Source organism: Prorops nasuta, unplaced genomic scaffold, assembly GCF_024137725.1.
Source record: "Prorops nasuta isolate Cenicafe-Biocafe unplaced genomic scaffold, Cenicafe_Pnas_1.2 PNAS00006, whole genome shotgun sequence".
Lineage (NCBI taxonomy): Eukaryota > Metazoa > Arthropoda > Insecta > Hymenoptera > Bethylidae > Prorops > Prorops nasuta.
The window spans coordinates 5551236-5572143 of NW_027116803.1; the positions used below are offsets into that span (position 1 = coordinate 5551236).

At 44.1% G+C, this 20908-nt stretch overlaps 1 protein-coding gene across 2 annotated transcripts in view; it reads right to left on the reverse strand.

Moving 5' to 3' along the window:
- The window catches only part of vn (membrane-bound neuregulin protein vein), a 152937-nt gene that overhangs the window by 47748 nt on the left and 84281 nt on the right, over positions 1-20908 (reverse strand). For both annotated transcript variants that reach the window (XR_010822795.1, XM_066728618.1), the window contains exon 2: positions 19641-19803. Coding sequence is in view for 1 of the 2 variants with exons in the window: in XM_066728618.1 (XP_066584715.1) it covers positions 19641-19803 (163 nt within the window). In the remaining variant the exon portion in view is untranslated. The remainder of the gene's footprint in view (positions 1-19640; positions 19804-20908) is intronic.

Sequence of the window (20908 nt, forward strand, 5' to 3'; positions counted from 1 at the left end):
TCAGCAGCCAGTGGTCGCTTATGGCTTTAGCTATTGCAGCATTTCACCTATATCCTATTGTGGCCGCTTAAACGCGGACTTAATCGTAAATCCATATATATAGAGCGCTCGTCGCCGAAGCTTCGTACCGGCCAGATATAATTTGCTACGCGAACACATCGCTATATCCTGCAACGGGGTTTCCTGCTGCAGCTACACCGAGATTGGCAGCCCGGGACCTCGAGCAGTCCTCCTTTTCCTGCAGCTGTCAGAGGATCAAGCTCCTTCCACTCTTTCAGCCAGGATTTACTTCTTTCCTGCAAAGCCCGCCAGCTCGATCTCAATCTAGCGAAAAACGCAACGAAACGCCAACCTGAAACCACTCCTCCTATACCTCCCATCTCGGCGAAGCTCGCGCAAGGTTATCGCGATCTTACTACGACTATTTGCCACCTCGCGCCGCGCCCAGACGTACTCATTACAGGATTCCTCCGGCTCTTCTCTCATCCTATCGAGCTCTGTCAATTCAACTTTTTCCCATCGCGAGCCGCGCGATAGGCAGCGTTCGAGGAATATAATGCGAGGAATCCGAGGCGCGAGATGGGAAATTAATACTGGATTTATATTCGAAGGTCGAAGCGACGAGGTCTTTGCCTCGTGTCGCGACCTCGATCTTCCAACGCTGCGGAGAATCGCCCCTCTGTATATATATATATATACTATCGCTGTTAACCGCGGAGAGAGCTTTTATCGAGTAGTTTTGGTACGGTGTGAAAAGATCCAGCTCCCCTTTGTCATTCCTCGCAGTTTTCTTTCTTCCTTTCAACCGCTTGCGCCAGTGGCCGGTATAATGGCAAACCGCGCAGATTGCCGTAATATCAGCCCTCGAGATTCGAGCAGTAAAACTTTTAAATGCATTTATTGCTACATTGCTCAAGTTTTCATTGGATTATTCAAGTTTATCAAGCGCTCTGCTGGCTGTTTCGAGAGCCGAGGGCTGGTACTGCGAGCATACGTGTTCTAGCTCGCAGATGAATGGTCATTTCGACGTATGAGCGATGCCGGATTAGTGTGTATATGTACGTTCGGTGTGACGTATTGTACGCCAGTCCTCTAATCTATGCCAGTCCGTCGGAGAGCTACGGCTACAAGCAGCAAAATTACTGCACGAATTTCCTGGAACGCTCCCAAGCCAGCTGTCAATTCCCTGCAATTCTATCAATTAATTCATCGAAGCAGTATCGCGCGATATTCATCCGAGCACTTAAATTTCTCCCAGCATTTCTATATATATATATATATATATATACGTGCTATTATATAGGTGTGTTGAACAGTGGAAAAGAAACTTTATTTCACGTTCGATATTTTTTACAAATCTATCTTCGAGCTAGTCGTTATCTCTCTCTCTCTCTCTCTCTCTCTCTCTCCTTTATCTGCGTGTTTCCGTATATAATTCAGAGTTTGCAGTCGAAGCTGGATTCCGGCCTATCAAAAGGGAAGGGAAGGAAAGACACAGGGATGAGGAGAACTATCGAGCTTTTTTTCCATTGAAGAGCAGAATGCTTTACCGATTCTGAAGCAAATTGCGTTACTAAGGTGCAGTCTGTAAATTTAATTTCGACTTCTCTAGCGAATTTGGATAAAAGGAAAAAGATATTTTTCAACTAGCTTATTTCTCTCTTCTGTCGTTTCACTTTTCTTCAGCGCCGGCTGCTTCCATCCAAGTTTTTCGCGAAACTTTTAATTTACGAAGTTGTAGAGATCAATGGGAGAGGATTGAAATTTAAGGAATTCGCGGTACAACGATTCGAGCACAAAGTTCCTTCTCTGCCTTAATCACGAATCACTGGTATTATCTCCTGTATATATATATATATATATATATATATATATGTATATAGTGATTGAATCTGCGTCAAGTGTTTTAAAAGGTTAATATATGTTATATATATTTATATACGTGGCGTGAGATAATAGCGATGATTACACACTTGACAAGTTTACATCTTGATCGAACCTCGAAAGAAGCTTCCGGAGCGAGGTAGGATAGAGTTAAGCTCGGTAGACGTTAGAGTGGCTCCGCGCGCGGGCAAAACTTTTAATCTGCGGAGTCGTGAGAGATCGGAAGAGAAGGAGAATCAGGAGATCGACGAACGCGAAGAGAGGGCGTGATAACTACCCTTTCTTCTTGCGTAGAGTAGAGCTGTAGGGGATGAAGTAGGGGATTTAAGGTAATGAAACTGGTGGGACGCAATTTGCGCTCTGCGGGATTAAGTCCAAGTTTTTTCCTTTACGGCCCACTTTTATGCCTCTTTTACGCCGTTTTAACGTTCTCCGCTCGTTTTCCCGCTCAGATACCTAGTATCTGTGCGTGAACGTAGCCATTTCCACCCTTCCTTCATTCCTTCCTTCCTTCCTTCCTTCCTTCCCTCCCTCCTTCCCTCCTTTCTCCCATTCTTGCACCACATTCACAAAATTTCAATGAATATCGAATTCCTTCCTTTCCGCCACTCAAACAAGTGTATTCAACGTCATTGGAAAATGTTAGTGGGTATATAAATATATATATACATATATTAAGTTTGTGCAGATTCGTTGGAGGAATTTTAGCTCGGTAAATTCATCGACTAGCTATATAGCGGTGAATATATTTGGGATTCTCTACTCTTCTGCAGTCGCAGAGGTGTCGTAAAACCTATTCTTAAGACTAAGCCACATCTAAGCCTCAAAGTTCTCGGCTAATCTTGGTACACGTAACGAGTTCCTATAACGGAACGTCGTCACTTTATAGGACTGTGATCGAACTCTGCCCCTTATCGTCTTACTAGCTCCTAATAATTTATTTGACTCGCGCCACGAAAAAACTGTACACCCAGTTTATCCCTTCAATTAGCACTGATGAACGGGTAGAGCTTACATTGATGAGATGATTAACTCAAAGTGCTTCGGCAAAGCAGCAGTTTAATAGTAAAGAGCGAAATGTTTTGACAAAATTAAGAAAAATGCCAACTTTCCGATAAATCTCGTCTCGCCAAAACCTACAAAGTTGGATGTCTTTTTATTTCTCATAGGCTGCTGCTACATCCCCCCTACTCCCCTGGCCTCTCTCACTCTGCACAAACTGATTGAACGAAAGTTTCTAACAAAGAAGAGCCAGGCAGGGCTGGGAGAGTTCTAGCGTAGTTTCAGGCGAATTAAAAATATCATCTAAATTAGAGTTTGACTTTAATGACTTTAGCAAAGATCTTTTCTGCAAAGGCTTGGATGGAGCAGCTATGGTTGTATATATACGTATAAAGCTGGCGAAGATAGCAGGTACGCGTACAATATATACAGTCGCGCGTAGAGGTGATGGTACATTTGGGTACAGGTTGGCAGGCTGCAGGATTCATGGGTTTGGAAAGGAGCGGCGGTTTCGCGTTTTGGTAGATGGAAAGGTGGCCGCTAGCTCCGGTGCACATGCACGGTCTTGCGTGGTCCGGCATACCGCAGTAGCTTTATGGCACTCGAAAGGGGGAAGCCTTGTTGAGTGCTTTCTAGCTACTCGATCCATGATGCAGGCTTTAAGCTCGTGCCTTGGCGATTTGCCGGGGTCGTGGAAAATTTCGCTGGATCGATTCTCTTTGACGAGTGGCCAGGTCAAAGGGTTCGCAGGGCGGGATTGCCTAGGGAGCCAACGGTAATCAGCCGCAGAAACGTAACGAGATGAAAGGAGAGCGCGGAAGACGGACAGACCCATGAACGAAGTGGAATACATAAATAGAAACTTGCCTCCTCTCTCGCTCTCTCTCTCTCTCTCTCTCTCTCTCTCTCTCTCTCTCTCTCTGACACTGGCTTGGCTCCCCCGCTCTTCCGCCAGAGAACCACACCAACCTTTTTCTTCTTCTATCATTCAACATCCGACTCATCCCCACCCGTCCAAGCTCTCCTCCGGTGTCGGCTACTCCTTCTATCCGGCTCCCATCGCCACTTTCGTCTTCCATCCAGCGCCACACCGTGAACACGAGTAGTCTAGACGGTACGTGTCGATTTTTACCGTAGCACCAAATTAGAAACTTTATTCCTCGACTCTCCCCTCGCGCTTTTTCTTCCTCCCGCAGCAAATTATTCAAAACTCTGCAGTTTACTCGTTAGAAAAACTACTCTTCGCCCAATAAGACTTTTTCTTCCGCCACGCGTGTATATATATTTATCACAGAGAGGGCGCGTATGAAATTATTTTAAAGGGATATATGGACAGTTGTGCAATTTCCTCTCGATGCATCAACCTTTAGCCGTAGCCCGTACGCGTTTCTCCAGTCTTCCGGAGGTTCTTACCGGCCCGGCAAAAAGGTCGTTAGAGGGGATTTAACTATATCGGATTATATTACGAGGATACTGCGAGAAATAGCATGAGTGGTATATATATGGGCCTTTATATAGAGACGTTACATAGAGTTATATGGACGATGTTCTATAGGCGTTCGGCTTATTTACGGTGAAATAATATTTTAGCGTGAAAATAACGGAGAAACATTGCAGCGTCCGCCGCGAGTCCAGTTGGCCAAAATTAATCCCATCCGTGAAACGAAGCGACGGCTGCTTTGATTGTAGCGCTGCACGATTATACACCAACCGCAGTATATAGCTTGAAAATGTTTTACGGAGATTCACCGCTGAGACGATCAATGCACGGAAATATTATATAAATCGTCGAGAGCTTACTCGTATGGAAATATATATTCTCCGCTGCTCTCATCCACAGTTAATATATCAGCAAGCTGTGCAAGCTGTACATCAATGCCAAAAGCTAGCGGGATATCAAGATCTTGAATCATTCAAGTTTCAACGTTCAAGATGCACCGAGCATGGAATAGTTTACGTAGAACCCCTTTCAGCGTTAACATAGCTAATGCGACGAGGGTGATCGATACACTACTACGAAATGCTTCAAAACAATTTCACTTCACCTACAGAAAATCGATGATATACGTGTGTGTGTGTGTGTATATATATATATAGAGAGAGAGAGGAAGAGAGTATGGAGCATCTCAGTTCTCTTGGGACGGTTTTATCCATTATTTCCCTTACCCCCTTATTGTTTTTCCTTTTTTTTTTTGCAACTCTTCGTTGGCCCTTTATTTCCACCTTTTTATGCTGGTTGAAGCTCGGTTACCGAGAAACACAGGCAATTTCGGCCAAAATGCTCAACTTTCTCCAAAGCGAAATATCAAATCGATCGGTGGAGAAGGTTGTTGCAGAACGGTTTGTGCACAATTGGAAAATTCCTCCTTTCGTACGTGCGCACAGTAGGGAGGGGGGCATATATGAAGGAAAAAGCTGTGGATGATTCGCGTGCAAGCTTCTTCCTCCGGATTACATCGACGGGGCCTTGTTGCAGGGTTTGGTGCGAGCGCTCGTGATAATTCAGGCCGAAAGGTACGCAGCTGCGCTGATTATTACCGGAGCCCCTGGATACTTTATAATTCCGCGCCTCCCGCCAGATTAAGTAGGAAGCCGGAGCACGGTTTCCCCATTATGCACTCCGCAAGAAATATCGACTTGCCCGCGCGCCATTGGATCCTGCATAAGTAGAGAGTCGCTAAAACGTGGCTCGGCCAAGTGGTTTTACTCGCAAATTGATAAAAAATATCCTAGAGAAAGCCCCAACCCGCAAAAACTATTCCCCTAGCTTTTTTTACAAGATAAAGCAATTATACACCCGATATTCAATGAACCCGCTTTCGTTTCAATGTACGTATACGACAGGGCCGAAAATAAAGAAACAAACTTTTAAACGATATTTTTCCTGTTCTAAAACTGAAACCGCAGCTCCAGTGAAAAACTTATTAACAGTTTAAATGTTGACCCGACCCTTTGAAATTCAAAAACCGCTTGTGAAAGTTTTAGTTGTAATTACTTCTCTGTGGTTGATGCGAGGGAAAAGAAGAAGCGAGATTTGACTTTTTCCATGGAGTATTATTGGGACGGCTGGATATATAGTATCTATGCAGAGCTAGGGAACGAGGAAAGGATAGGGATGCGACGCGACGTATCTTTACGCTTGATTTTCGTCTCGAATGTCAAAAACGTGACAGTTGGCACACGAAATGCGACTGGTATTACGCTTAATTTGCTTGTTCCGCTCGATCAGTTGGCCAATTGGTGCCCCTGCCTCATATTTCTCTCCCTTTCCCTATATATATATTCGCCTGTGCATACTTTTCTCCCGGGAGCTTAAACGAACTCGCAATAGGAAAGTTACAATACGACTATTCGAACGGCGGGGTACTGCGTGAAACGTAAAACGAAATCAAGTAACGGAATTAAAATAGTTGAACTTGAAGGAAAATTGAATTATTGATTTTCGACTGGCCATTCGTTCCTGTCGTAATTTGCTGGAAAATTTGTCCGTTTCCTGATTGGGTTGGGAGGGTTCGCGTGTTATTTTACATCGCGTGCAAGCGTGAAGTTTCGCAGTCACCTTACACAGCAAATTTCCTACGCTTTCTTTTTACGGGAGCTTTAATGAAAACGCCCTCGGTGAACCCCCGGCACTTTCTCCTATTAATTAGTTTGTCTCCCTGGAACGTTTTCGCCGGGAATCCATTTGAGCATGGCGAATAATTTACTGACCCGCTTTCGCTCGATCCGCTATGGCGAAATAGCGCGTTAACCGATTTGCGAAAAAAATTCGTCGAGCGCGAAAATTTCCTCGCGTTCCGCTGCACAATGCTGGCGCGTCATTAAAGCGACAAAATTTTTTAATGCTTCGCCAAAGAGCTGCCAAGTGTTCTCGACTGATTGAGTGGCTGGAAAATGGATTCCTAATGGCGAATGGTTCGAGGCGGACGTCACTGCGGCGAATGCGAGGAGAACTATCAGTCTTGTAATGGAAACGGCATGTCGTGGAAACTGAAGCTCTGCGAGTTACGGGGAGCGAGCTGGAGAGAGAGAGAGAGAGAGAGAGAGAGAGAGAGAGTGAATCGGGGGTGGGGCAAAATGAGAGGAAGGGGGAAAACGTCGAAAATGAGAATGAGAGAAAGGCCAAGAGGGAGCGAGAGAGGCTAGAGAGACACGAGACTCTCTTTCTTGGGTTTCTCTCCTTGTACCCTTCTGTTTTTCTTCCATCCCGTAGAAGTAGTTAATGGTTTTCTTTTGGATGGCTGCCTCGCTGCGTTAATGCTTCTGCCAGTTGAATGGAGTCTCTTCTCCTCTCTTCCCCACTATTCACCTTCCGTGTGTACCCCTAACTCCTCTTCCTCGAGCACAAACGTCTTCACCAAGGAAAATCTGCCAATCCTCTGGCTGTATCGTCAAGAGGCGATCATCTCCGTGTCTTTATCGGAAAAATCACCAGCGCCAGACTTATTCCTAACCTGTACTACTTCCAAAGAATCAATCTCTCTGAAAATATATATCTGTGAGTATATATATATAAATATATATACGAGATGGGTGGACATGTTTTTTCAGCACCGAAACAGTCGAGGCTAGACAAGACGACGACGACAACGACGGTTTCTTCACGGTATATACACACATATACATATAGAGTATAGTTGACGAGGCTGCACGAGAGCGTTGGTTCTAAATTTAGTTGCGCCACTGCTCGATGGCGTGGCTTCTTTCGCAAAGACGGGGCGTCGCGAGGCGATATTTTCGGCCAGCTCGATTTTTCTTCCGGATTTCGATAGGGAAGTATCCGAGTGGAAAGCGATCTAAACAATTCTTTATATTTTTCGTATCGACGCCCTCTCCAATTTTTTTCACTTCTTCTCTTTTATATATATATATATATATATATATATATATATATATATACAGTTGTAAGCTTCTTATTGATGCGACTATTTAGGAGCGAGTAGCAGGGAGTCGTGGCTAGGTCGATAGGCGAGGATGGCTCTTGACGAATCAGGGCATAAGCGCGTGGTATAGTGTATCTAAAGGAAGTAGAAAAAGACAGCGGTGGTATAGAGAAGTAACGGTAGATGAGACAGAACGCGCGCTACTCGGACAAGACCAGCGGCTTTTCGATGGGGTAGACCATGCCAACGCTCGAAAGCCCTTCTAGAGGACTTTACCGGAGAGTGCTTCATACTACGAGAACCATTCCGGATTCCCCGTTTCTTTTCTTTGCCAAAACTCACCAGCAAAGTTTTGTTCTGCCGCAAAGCAGCAGCAACCTCGTATATATATATGTAGTATTCTACAAAGAACGTCATTAATGTCGCGCATCCCTTGCCTACCGCCTCCTGCGACAATGAAGTGCTTCACGCTTCGACAGGGTAGAATCAATCTATCGGATCTCGCTTGCATAACCGATATGCAAACCCCTTTAACCCCCCTTTATCTTTATACCCACCCGCCACAATATCTCCTTCGCTTATTCCTACACATAGGTATATACATATACCAGCCTGCAGGATCCACTTGTTTACCGCGTGAGAAAAAAAAAGAAGGAAAAAAGAAGGAGGAAAAAAGACAGGGTTAAAACCTTCAAAGCTTCGACGTGCTTTCAAGTCGCGATAGATTTTCCCACCTCTCGCGTTGATTATACGCAACTCTCGCGCGATATTTCGAAAAAATCTCAAATCAGAATTTCTCCTTTTTTCTCAGGGCCTACGTAAATCATCCAGTTCATAAATATTTATACGACGTCGAAAAATGAAGGGGAGTGGTAGAAATTTATTCATCCATCGGGGGTTGCGAGAAGGAAACAAGACGAGGGAAAGGGGGAAACAGGGGAATTAGTTGTGGCACACAAATATTAGTGTTTTTTCTTTCAAGAGTTTCACAACTCTCGGTGGATCGCGCGCGCGCCGGAGAAAGAGGGAAAGAGAGCGAGGGAATGAGAGAGATGAGAAAAGTTGGTGCACGATCAGCGCAGGATTGGGATTCAATTAAGGAAAGTCTCGGGGAATAACAAAGGTGAGCTGGGATAATCGAGCGACCATTTCGTGGTATTAGGTGAAATGAATCAGAAGGCTGATACTCGCCCCTCCGTCTGGCGTCGGTAAGTCCTGTTATTTCTCTTTAGCAGCTCCATCCACCAGTTTCCCCTCCCCTTAAACCAGTGTGAATGGTGCAAGCCGTGCCATTGATGGGTCGCAGTATTTATAACTCGTTGGGCACGCGAGAGTTCGGCCGCGGGGAAACTTTTGACTCGTGCAACGACCATTATTTCGGAAGATCGCCCTTTAAGGCACCAGTTAGTCCATCAAAGAGAAAATCACTCTTTGGGACAAGTGGCCACTCGGAAAAGCTGAGCAATAAATCAAACCTCTTCCCCTTTATTGTCCGGCCCGATAAACAGGAAAATACTCGACGAGCATCCAGCAAGATTCATAAGCGAGATATAAAGAAAGTCCGAGGGCAAAAGGGATATCGATTCGTGGTATTACGCCAGAGCTAATGTAACTGCAGGCTCGCCAATGGGGGAGGTGTGGTTTCGTAGGAGGTGGAGGAGGTGCGAAAGAAGAGTAGAACCAAAGGATTGGAAAGGGAGACAAAATTGGAGAGCTTGCAGTACTCGTAGTAGAGTCAGCCGTAAAACGACCCGGACTGCCTGAGGAGTGGAAACGGCCGTTCGGATTTATACACGAATTGTCGAGATATTTCTAGAGGGTTAGCGTCAGTATTGGTAGGTATTTTTCTGAACGGACCGATTTAAATCTAAGTACAATCTTGGCAAGCGCGGAGAATCGCTGAGGTGGTGCTGCTGCAGGGCGAAAAATATGCTTTCTAAACTTATTTCGTCGAGCTTTCTTCTTGGCCATCATCCCCCCCCCCCCTCCCTCCCTTTCTTTGCAGACACTACTCCTCCTATACTCATTTGTATTTTGGCGCGTAACAAATTCTATTGTTACTTTTATCCAAGGACGTGATATCGCTTTTTTCCCTTTTCCCCTTCTCTTTGCCGCTCCGCCAGTATTATTTTTGTCCAAAGTAAAATAAAATTTATCTTCTCTCCTTTACACGCTTATTTATACCCTCTACTACCAATACCATCTCTCTCTCTCTCTCTCCATCTTCTTTTCAAATGGTGGGATTTTAGCGTGACTTACGAATTTTATCTTTGACCCCACGGAATTATCCCGAACATGTTTAGGTCAGATCAAAGCGTCGAGACGGTGAAGCAGACGACTGGAGAGAGCTTTTCTTCGACAAATTTCTTTTCCACCAAAGTATCTTCTCACCCTCTCTTTCTCGCCGGAGGTCGATGAATTCTCGTTTGCGTTTTATTTTTGGATTAAAGAAGGATGAACACCTCTCCGTATTATCGGATATTGAAATGACTTTCTGATCGGTACAGAAGATTATATTTCTTTTGCATGTTATCTTATTTGTGCTAAACAGTAGTTTTCCTACTTCTCTGTCCGACATACTTTTAGAAAAGGCAAGTGAATAAGGTAGTGGGGAATATATTCTCTCCTAATTCCATGACGTAGAAACAAATTTTAGGAAAGAATATCCAATTCTTATTATTGTTTTGCGACCTCTATACGCTTTTATCTGTGAATGAGCTGTTTTGAGTTATTACTAAATTTGTAAATTTATTACAGGTAATAACATAGGGCCGTGCATGATATTGAGTATATGGAATTGGATCGCGCTGTATTATACATAAGACTCTTATGGAAATAAAGGGAAATGAGGTTTAAACGATTTTTAAAAAGCTATTAAACATTAAAAATTCATAAAGCGGAAGTAATTCTATTGGTCAACGAGTTGCCCTAGAGATACCAAGGCAACAAGGCGCGGCAAATTAAGGAATTCTTAATTATGAATAACATTTTAATCAACTTGTGTATATCCGCACGGTTTTCAGCTTGGCAGGAATTAACCAGCTGGTATTATTATTATATATATTGTTGAGGGGCAGCTTTGGAGGTAAAGGAGCGTATAAGAAATTATGCAGGAATATATGCGAAGTATGAATGTATGGCGGAAATGTAATGAGTGGAAAGAAGCGGCTGCTGGAATGTTCGGAAAAGAAAGATATAGAAATTTCAAGAAATATGATTACCATGGAATATATTTGAAGAAGGGTTGAACGTAAAATGTATGTGAAAAGAGTGAGAGCCGCGATAAACCTTTTCCCTTGTATAAGCGTATTATGCCCGGCTCTTATAAAAAATGTAATCTTTCTTGTTAACGTTATTTATTCGTTTGAGTTCTTATTTCGTTTAAAGTTGTTCAGTTAAAGTTCTCTTTCCAGTTATTACCCATTTACATTATTTCTATGCGCGAGATCGTAAGAATATTTTTTATTACCTATTTTTTATATGATAATGTATCATTCTGTAAATGTTCCTACCTCATTGCGAATGACTTTTTTACGCCCAATAAAAATCCTCAGTTCAAAAACTACAATCTGATTTTGAGCGAGCTTTACGGCAAAAATTATTGTTACTTATGGGTATACAGTCTCTCGATGCGATTTCGCAAACATTGTTAAACTATTACGCACGATATCTTTCGTATTTGCAAATGGAACAATTTAACGGATTTTTTATCGCGTTCATTTGTTTCCGGATAAAATCAGACTTTCGGGAGCTACGATGGTTTACGGTGGAAAAACAGATATATAGAATATCAGCCGTGAGATATTTTTCGATTCGGGGGGTAGTACTCGCGCAGAGAGCTGCAAACTAATTTTCTAGCGGCGTCCCAAATGTTTCGGGTGTCTCCTTCTTATTGCCGAGACGGCTGTTTGTCCTCTTGATTTTCTTTGGATCCCCTTCGCCAGTGACGAGTGTGGAGAACACGCGTGACTCATCGGTGAGCCAGCGAGCGAGCGAGCGAGAGATGGTGGACCTTGTCGCAAATCTAAATAAATACCAAGCCGACTACGTGGATAGGGAGTATGGCTAGCTAGCGCGAGATCCGCTTAGGGATACGCAAGCAACAACTCACTGCCTTCGTGGTAAATTTATTTCGTTCCTGCTTACTTGGCCATTCCCTTCCGCCGCCGCCGCCGCCGCCGCCGCCGCTTGAGAAATCGTGAAATTTCCAGCGTAGCCTCGATTTTGCGCCTTACCTTCTACGCTTGATAAATTTTCAATCTCATGCATGCTGATATGATACAGCCGGTGCTATCAGCTATTCGCTAAATAAGTAGAAAAGGATGTACCAGTGGAAAAGTAATGCTACTGACAGCTCAATATGAAGTTTTTATCGCTTCAGTCTACTATAATTCTCTGTACTGATGAGGCCTCAAACTGATTTTATTTCTCCACCTCGCACTTCGCCTCGCTTTGCATCGGTCGATGAAATTGCGTTTATCACATCATAAAGCACGAGAAACGAGTCGTAACGGAAAAAAATGGAAGCAGTTATTTTGTTCCTATACAATATATGTATATACACATTGTAGGTACATGTTGCATATCAGGTATAGCACACACAGCATTCGAATAATAAACTTCTTTATTTTTTAACGCGTGAAACGAGCTCTCGCAATCCTTATCGGAGTGTAATAACGATATAATCGGATAAGGATCGATAAAAATAAATTTGAATAAATGTTGAAGGGTGCGTGTCGTGTATAGGCGTGCGTGTCTTGGAATGCGGCTATTTTTGGCAGCGTTTTCACTTTCGATTTGATTTGAAGAAACGAGAAAGCTGAATGAAGTGACGATAGTGGGGGTGGATGGTAGGGCAATTAGTTACGATTAATTAGGAACGTTCGTATCGCTTCGTTTGCATACTCAGTTTCCAAGGAACAAGCATCCGGTTATAGTGGAAGTTTCGTAACAGGGATAGAGGAAGGCACAGGCAGGCAGGCAAGCAAGCAGCAAAAGGTGGCTAATATTCGCGATGGATCCGGTCGCGGAAGACCCGGCGGCGAGTGTTCGAGGGACGCAATAAGGTATAGTGGCAAGATAGTGGATCAAGGGCCGAGATCTGGCCTTTGTGTGCCATAAATTAATTATTAATTAAAACTGATGGCACATCTGTGCTTAATAAGCAGAATCTCTCGAAATTGGGAACACACGTACCGCTCAGCGCCTTACCGTCATCCCTTATTCGCCTTTCAACCAGTCGATTTTCCCAGCTATTTTAACGTGGCCGGATTCCAAGCTCCGAGAACTAATTATGTGCTCTTTTGGCTAATTCGATTATCCGGCCAAATATATACTATGTATCTCTCTTCTCCAGACAAAAGCAGCGAAGATTAGTCTGCGGAAGCTGCTTAGTAATTAATTCGTAAGTCGGACAAATTGGAGCAGTATTTAAGCGGTGCAATGTTGGAGAAGTTGCTTCGGCCGAGATTTTGCAGTTTCTCAGGTTTTTTCTACTTAGGAGCTGGGAGGACCGGCCAAGTTAATCGTGATTGGCTAGCGTCCAGAACACAGGGCTACCAGAAGTTTTAAGGGCAACTAGCGGGGTATTAACTCCAAGTACGTTTGCCTTTTACGCTTTTGCGAGTATATATACGTGGGGAGAGAGGTAGAGGGGGTGGGGGAGGTGAAGTCGTACATAAACGCGTAGAGAGAGAGAGAGAGAGAGAGAGAGAGAGGCGGCTTTGGCGGTGGCGGTGGCGGCTCGACTCGGCTCTACCAGTCGTTAATCCCTTTTCGCCTGGTTTCACCCAACTCGCGCTACCGCTGTACAGTAAGCCTTCCTTTTTTTCCACGTCACAATTCTGCCAGATTCTATGCTCTCTCTTTAAAAGCGCTAATCCTATATCTGTGCCGCGCGCCATTGCTCTGAATTCTTTTTAAGCATTGTTGCGCGCAGGGGTGAAAATTTGAGAGAAAAAAAATGTACATTTCCACTCGGTGTGCATCTGCTTCGGCAAAAGTTGCTCCGCGAATAATCGATAGAGGCTCGCCCCGAGTTTCGCGTTACCCACCGCGCTGCACCTAGCCCCCTCAGGAAAATCGATCCCAGCTTTTCATTTAATTGGAACTTAAATTACTGTCGCGGAATTCGCAGAGATTATTTGTTCGCAAAAACTGCTGGCCTCCGCGAATGCTCTACCAGCCAGCCAGCCAAGCTCTGGGTGAAATGAACGATTTTAATGAGACGCGGAGAGGATTTTACACGCACGGAAAACCTAGGATAGGGGTTAGGGGATCAAAAAAAAGGGACGAGACTTGAAGAATAATGTGCAGTGTGACTCGTACGCTACGTTGAATCTACGTTTATTCTTTCCACCCCTTTGTAATCCTGCCATTTTTCAATCTACTTTGAATGCAAGCGCGGAACCTAATTTGTTCAACATTTTTCCAACAAAAATCATATAATTTCGTACATATATATATATAACGATAACCTACGAAGCATATTTTTATTACGTCAGATTAATATTTTTATAGGTGCGTGTTTTATGCTTGGCTTATTCAAAATTGAGTTTTTCAAATGTCGCTGCGCGATGGCTTGTACTGCGGAAAAGCGATTCTGCCAGGCCGTTACATCGGTACGCTTGAAATACGTAACTGTTAATAGAACGAACACGAGAATTTTATTTCGCATTCGCGTCAACATTTGGAGGGGTGGTACAGGGGGGAAGGGGTGGGGGAGGCGACCAAGATTCGAAAAATAATTGGCCTCTGTCCGTGTCTCGCGGTTCACCAAATCTCACCACTTCCATCCATTTATTTATCTTATTGCACTTTCACCTGCCTTTTTCAGTTCATTTTTTTTTTGCTACCATCAATTTCACGTTTCCCCTTACTGGGACAATTTTTTCGCGTCTCGCATAGTTGGTGAAATTAATGGATCGATGCGTCGTGCGTTATATACTTTTAACGCCTCTTCGCATCTTTTTGCTCGGGCACTTCCGGGCCACGCTGCTTTGCGTAAATCTGAATTTGACCCTATCTCCGCGCCTCGAGGTAAATTTTAGCCCGGTGAAATATATTTATCGGCAAAATGTGAGATAGTTTGCGAGAGTATGCAAATCTTGGTGGGAGCGCTGCTCTTTTTATTGGTTCGCAGAGCCCAGCTTTGAAAAGCCTGGCTCAACCCAAAGCCGAGCGGCTGCAGGACTGCGGCCTGCTCCTGCCGATTGTCGACTCTGTTGCTTTCCTTTCACTCCGATTTTCCATGTTTCAAACGATTTCTACACTTTTTTCTTTCTCTATTCTCGCTCTTCCGGCGAAAAGATCATTTTTTCCGAGACAGCAAAGGCGACTACAGTACCTACTTATGTACAAATATACCTTAATTGTCACGAAAGGTTTTTAGAAATTGCAGAGCACTCTAATACGAATGTAAAATCCATCATTTATAGAAATTTCACTGGGGGACTCAAAAATACCTTTCCATTCGAATCAAAGAGTCAATTTCCAACACGAAGTCTAATTACGCTTTGCTTGCATTATTCGTACCCGTGCTGAGACTAAACGGATACTCAATCTCGCTATGATACGCAGTGGATAAGTATCCCGCAGTAGTAAAACCTCGCGTATGATCAGACGGAAGAAAGCAATTTCATCATCCTTATCGTTAAATGTGAATTCCCACGCAATGAATTTATTATTCTTCACCCATCCTCGGTGACATTTTGCTCTCTGTTGAATTTATGCACAAAAAAAATTGCAAATAGAAGTTAATGCGATATTCATTTATTGGCAAAAATCAGACCGACGATAATGTATACGTTTAATAATTAATTCAAGCTACTAGTAGCTTATGCATCAATAATTTATCGGAAATACGTAATTCCAGAGGACGAGGCAGGTGGTTATTCTTCGATTAAAACATCCTTTTCGTCGTCTGCAGGAGCTTCGAGGGGAAAATTGAAAATCGCGAGGAGAAGACCGGTTGCGGAGCTAAAGTTTCACCGGCAATTAGCAAGAGCTCATAAAATATACGAAGGTCCATTAAATTTTTCCTGGAGAAATATTATATTCATTAGTATTAGGATTTCGCGATCAGCAGGCAAGCAGGCAGGCAGGCAGGAACCGACGTGTAATTTCGTGCAGAGTATTACTCGGAGCTTTTCTAGCGAGAGAACGATGTTGGCTGCTTCCTCGATTGTCCGTATAGCAGCGAGTAGGGTTCCAGCTCGTTATCCTATTAAGATTTTATTGCAGACAATCTTTCCTGGAGTCTGGCCCGTAGAAGCCAGGCAGCCAAGCGAGCTGTGCGGAAGGATGAAAGAGCTTTCGGCGAGCTTCCGCTTGGGGTAAGGGAACGCGAAGATTCGGGAGTGGAAACGCGAGAAATACGAGAGAATAGCTTTCAGCCTGTACGGCTATATATCAGCAGCGAGATCGCCGGGGCGATGCAGCTTGCGCGATATAATTTTATTATCCTTTCGACAGCTAGTGAAAGGAGAAAGGGGTGAATGGAGAGCTCTGGGGGCGAGAGGAGAGCCAGGGCAACGAGTGGAATGGTTAAAACGAGTCCGGGGGATTCCAAAGCTGATAATCTTCGTTTGTACGAGGCCATTACGGCGTTCCTTACAATCTAATCTTACCGACTTTACGTCCCCCTCTTATCGCAAATGCCTCCCGGTGCTGGACAAAATCGCCTCTCGATGCGTCGCGTCGTCCAAATCTGCGACCCAATTTTCAAATATTTCTTAGCCAAAGTCTTTTAAGCGAGTACTTATCTTAAGTATCCTTATCGAGCTATACTATAGCCCAACTTTGTGTAACCTTGTCGGCTAACAAGTGAGCCGTAAAGTTCCGAAAATCGGTCCGATTAGATTTCCTAGGATTTAGCGTGGCTTAAAAGCTCAGCTTGCGATAACGCCCCCCCCCCCACTTTATGTCATAATCAGATTCTCTTGCCGTGCGCTCTCTCTCTCTCTCTCCTTCTCCAGAAGCTTTCCTTTCAGCTTTGCCATATAGGTATATACCGCCGCCATTTCATTAATTTCCTTTCGTCTTCTTCGTTATTAAGGCGAGTTTCATTTGATCGATCGAGTGGTTTACCTGGTCATCCAATCTTTTCCAAATACTGTTCCCTTCTCAGAGTCGAACGGGATTTCTCTTCTTCCGTTCGCACCATTACCGTAACGATACCTTGCTATCTTGATGAGGACAGCAGTGGAGGGTCCTTCGGCAGGTCGAGCTTTCATCATAGAGCGCGGCAGCCCCGCCAAGGTCCTTCCCAGAGCCCGATGCTCTCGCAACTTTTCTTTCCCGAACCTTTTATATTTCTCAAAGAGCACAATGCGTCTCTGCCTCTCCTTTATTTCCCCTGCCCCCTCGCGTGACGTCACAGGGGACGGCGAAGAAGCTTTCGCAATTGATTTCACCTCGACAGGAAACAGCTGTAACTAAGCTAATAAAAAGCACTCGATGCCATTTCGTTCGTTCAAATAAATAATTTCCGCACATATGAATCGAGCCGGAGCCTAATTTATTTTGTTATTCCCGTTGGTTCGACGGAAAATTTCGACCCGGCCAATTTATCATTTCACCGGTGCTGAAACGTTTCTATTAATGTGTTCAAACAAATTATACCGGTAACTGGTAGGTAATAATGATGCTAATTGTTTTTTGCTTACACCATTATAGACCGAGTTTATATAAATGTTGTATAATTGAATATTCCAATTAATCAAAGAGTAGCGCATCGAAATTATTAAAATTATTCTCGTACACATATAACAAAGAAAGAAACATGATTACTGATTAATTTGTGCAAATGAAGTAGCAGTCGGGGATGAAGTTTGCGGTAGTCGAATGGTAAAGTGCACCGATTCAAGAGTGCCACGATAGACCGCAATTTTAAAAGGTTTTCATCCTTTTATACTCCTCCATCCACGCCTCATCGCAAAACATCCTTGACTGTTTGTATGCCGGTGCCAGATAAGTTTCAGCGAGTCGCATAGATAGATGACGATCGCGTAACCTAGAATTATTTCGTCCTTGCAGGTTTTAGATTTCCATCAAAGAGGCTTTTAAGCTAATTAATTGCACTGCTCGACTCGGTTCGTACAAGAGCAGCCAGAGATTATAAGACCTCAAAGGGACGTCGAAAGTTTCAGTAAGGGTTTCTCTTTTTCCCCTCCACTTTCTACTTTTACCCCCCTCCCCTTCTAGCAAGAATTCCGTTCTTGTAAACGACATTCTTCCTTCTTCCGCATCCGGTAGAAAAACTCGACTTTTCGCGACATCAAAGCTATTTTCTTGAACGGTCAAAGCGTCTGTAGGATACAACAGGGCAGCCAAATAACTTCCAATTAGCGACCGTGTCGCTCGGACCTCTCGAGGGTCCGGATAGTTTCGACTCAGGTCAGCGTTCGTTCAACTGGACATTACTTGCGCGATTCCTAAATTTCCACGTGCTGCTCAAATCTCTCTTCTTAAATTGACATTCTCTCTCTCTCTCTCTCTCTCTCTCTAAATGTGTATATAACCACCGCTAATTTAAAAAAATTATGCAATGCGCTGATTTAACACAAAAATAACGTAGCATATATATATATAGGTATATCTATTCCGCGGTATCAATGGCCGCGACCGACCGAGGCCGCTGACGAGCACCCTCGTCTCCAAGTTTTTAAAGCCGATATACTTTTGCACGCACGAATCCCTATTCAACGACCTTTCGCACTTATTACCAGCGTATCTTTTTACGCCATCGTAAAACTTTTTTTATTCCCGATATTGCCGAGAATTCTGGAGCACCGTCTATATACCGTTCTCAGGAATTGTTTAAAGCGCGTGTTTATATCACCGTTGTAAAAAAAATAAAAGTCGTGTAAATTTGCTGTATTCGCGTGTTTCCCACGGAGCTTGCTCGGTGGAATATTTTAATACTTTGCTAATTTCTGTGCCTCGGAGCGGCACAACCAGTATATTATAATTATTATATAAAGATGACGCTCGCAGTCCCGTACAATTAAACTGAACGAAATGGTTGATGGAATCGCGAATGCTGGGAAGCTTCTACTATATGTATAGTAAATTGTTACGATGTATATTCGCTATAAAGCAAATGCAGTGACCGTAGGAAAGCTGTAAACACGCCCCTAGCAGGACGAACTACCCTGTCGTTCGCCTTATACGACATCGTAGCTGTCACAGTTGTAGCTAGTACCGTTAGCTCGTAATTTCCAATTACAATGGTTCGCCGAGGAGGCCTACTGGCCCTCTGCATTGACCAACTCGTAATTCAGCGAATCGTTCTGCAGAGAGATGGAAATTTCTTCCTGCTGCGTCTGCGGATCATCCTTGTGTGTTGCCTCCTATATATATATATATATCTATGTATAGAGAAAGAGAGCGAGTGACGAGGGTGACGGAAAACAAGCGTATAGTCGTTCCTCAGGATCTTCGGGTTATAAACTTTGGAATCCCTTTAAAATCGATATAGAGAGCATGCACTCGCGTGTACCGCAGACAACTCCAGCCCTTTCCATCTCTACTGCAGTTTGTATATATATATATATATATATATATATATATATATATATATATATATATAGACTAATCTCCGGGGGAGAATCTGCCGGACGACCGAGCCAGCAGACAGATGGATCGAAGCCCGGAGAGCTCTCAAGATCCCCGCCCGACGTTGTTCCTTCACTTTGGAGTTTATAAGGAAAGTTGGATCGATGAAAAACAATTACCGCGAGCGCATATTAATTAGCCTCCTCCGGAGCGCCGGCGGTACTCGGTGAATAAATGGTGGGCCGATGAGTTCGAAGGAACTTATGCGCGCAATAATTTTTGGCAGAAATTGGAAAAGTGGCAAAGTTAACTCACCGTTTGTGCTGAATTCTGAGGCCTCTCCGAGGGTGCAACGGTATGCCGTCCTTGAGCCAGTGCACTCTCGGAGGCGGCGAACCCCTCGTTCTGCATACTAGCTTAACTCTGTCTCGTAGCCTCGCTATTGAGTCCCTGAGTTCGGATAATGTAACTTCTCTCACTGAAAACAGAAATTCGAGCATGGCATGAGAATCGAGTAAAATTTTCCTGCACCTCTGTCTTGCGTCTTGCATAGTTTCTACTTATTAGTCTGGATACGTTATTACTTTCGCGCGCGGAACCATAAACGCGCCAGGGAGCCACTGGAGCTCGCGCACCTTCGAGAAACATTATATTTAACAGAAGGTATGTAATTGGTCGCGCATTATTCATCCTTATTCGCGCATTAATTTGCATAAAGCGTATGAATTATTCGTTGGTAAGGAGATACTTTGGGCTTGTTGGAAGACTGATAAAGCCGCATGGGTAAACGTTAAGACTGTTGCGTCATAGTCATGCTTATCGGCCATGACGAGCTTAGATTATCTTTGACGTTGTCCCGTGACTATATAGCGAAGCGCCCAAGGCACTTGCTGTATTACGCTCCCATTGCGAGTTTCCCCAAGTAACATTGACTGAGAAATCGGATACAGTATACAGGATTGCACTGCATTCGTGTTAGATGATTTATCTCGGTAGCGCAGGGATAACTCGAAGGTTTGATGATCGAGCTGATATACTATAGCGCTCTGCACGCGAATTCTCCATTTGCACTCGTGCTCCTCCCTCCCTCCCCCACACCCTCTCTCTCTCTCTCTCTCTCTCTCTCTCTCTCTCGCCGCGCATTATATACCTTCTGCTCCGCCAAACGCAATCATTCCTCGCGCAAATAACCCCGCGCGGAAAAAAGCTTCGTTTACCCCCTTGCCACTTTTTGAGAGGAGAGATTAGCGAGGTCCGATAGGACGAGCGCTTGTCGCCTCGAATGCGAGCGTACACACAGCTGGACGTATATACGTGGTTCCAGTAGAAGAACTTGACGCATGGTCAGACGCCGGTGTTTCAGGTCCAATCGACCCGCCTATCTCGCGACAATCGAGCATCTAGAGAACTACCGTTGCTAATAGTGCCTGAATAATAGAGTGGGAATTTAATGGAGGAACTTGTAGAGAGAGTGGGAGAGGGGGGGGAGGGCTTATACATATATATACAGCGGAGAGAGCGAGCAGTGTTGCAGCGTAACGAAAAAGGGGGGAGGGAGAGAGAGTTTCAATTGATTTCAAGTA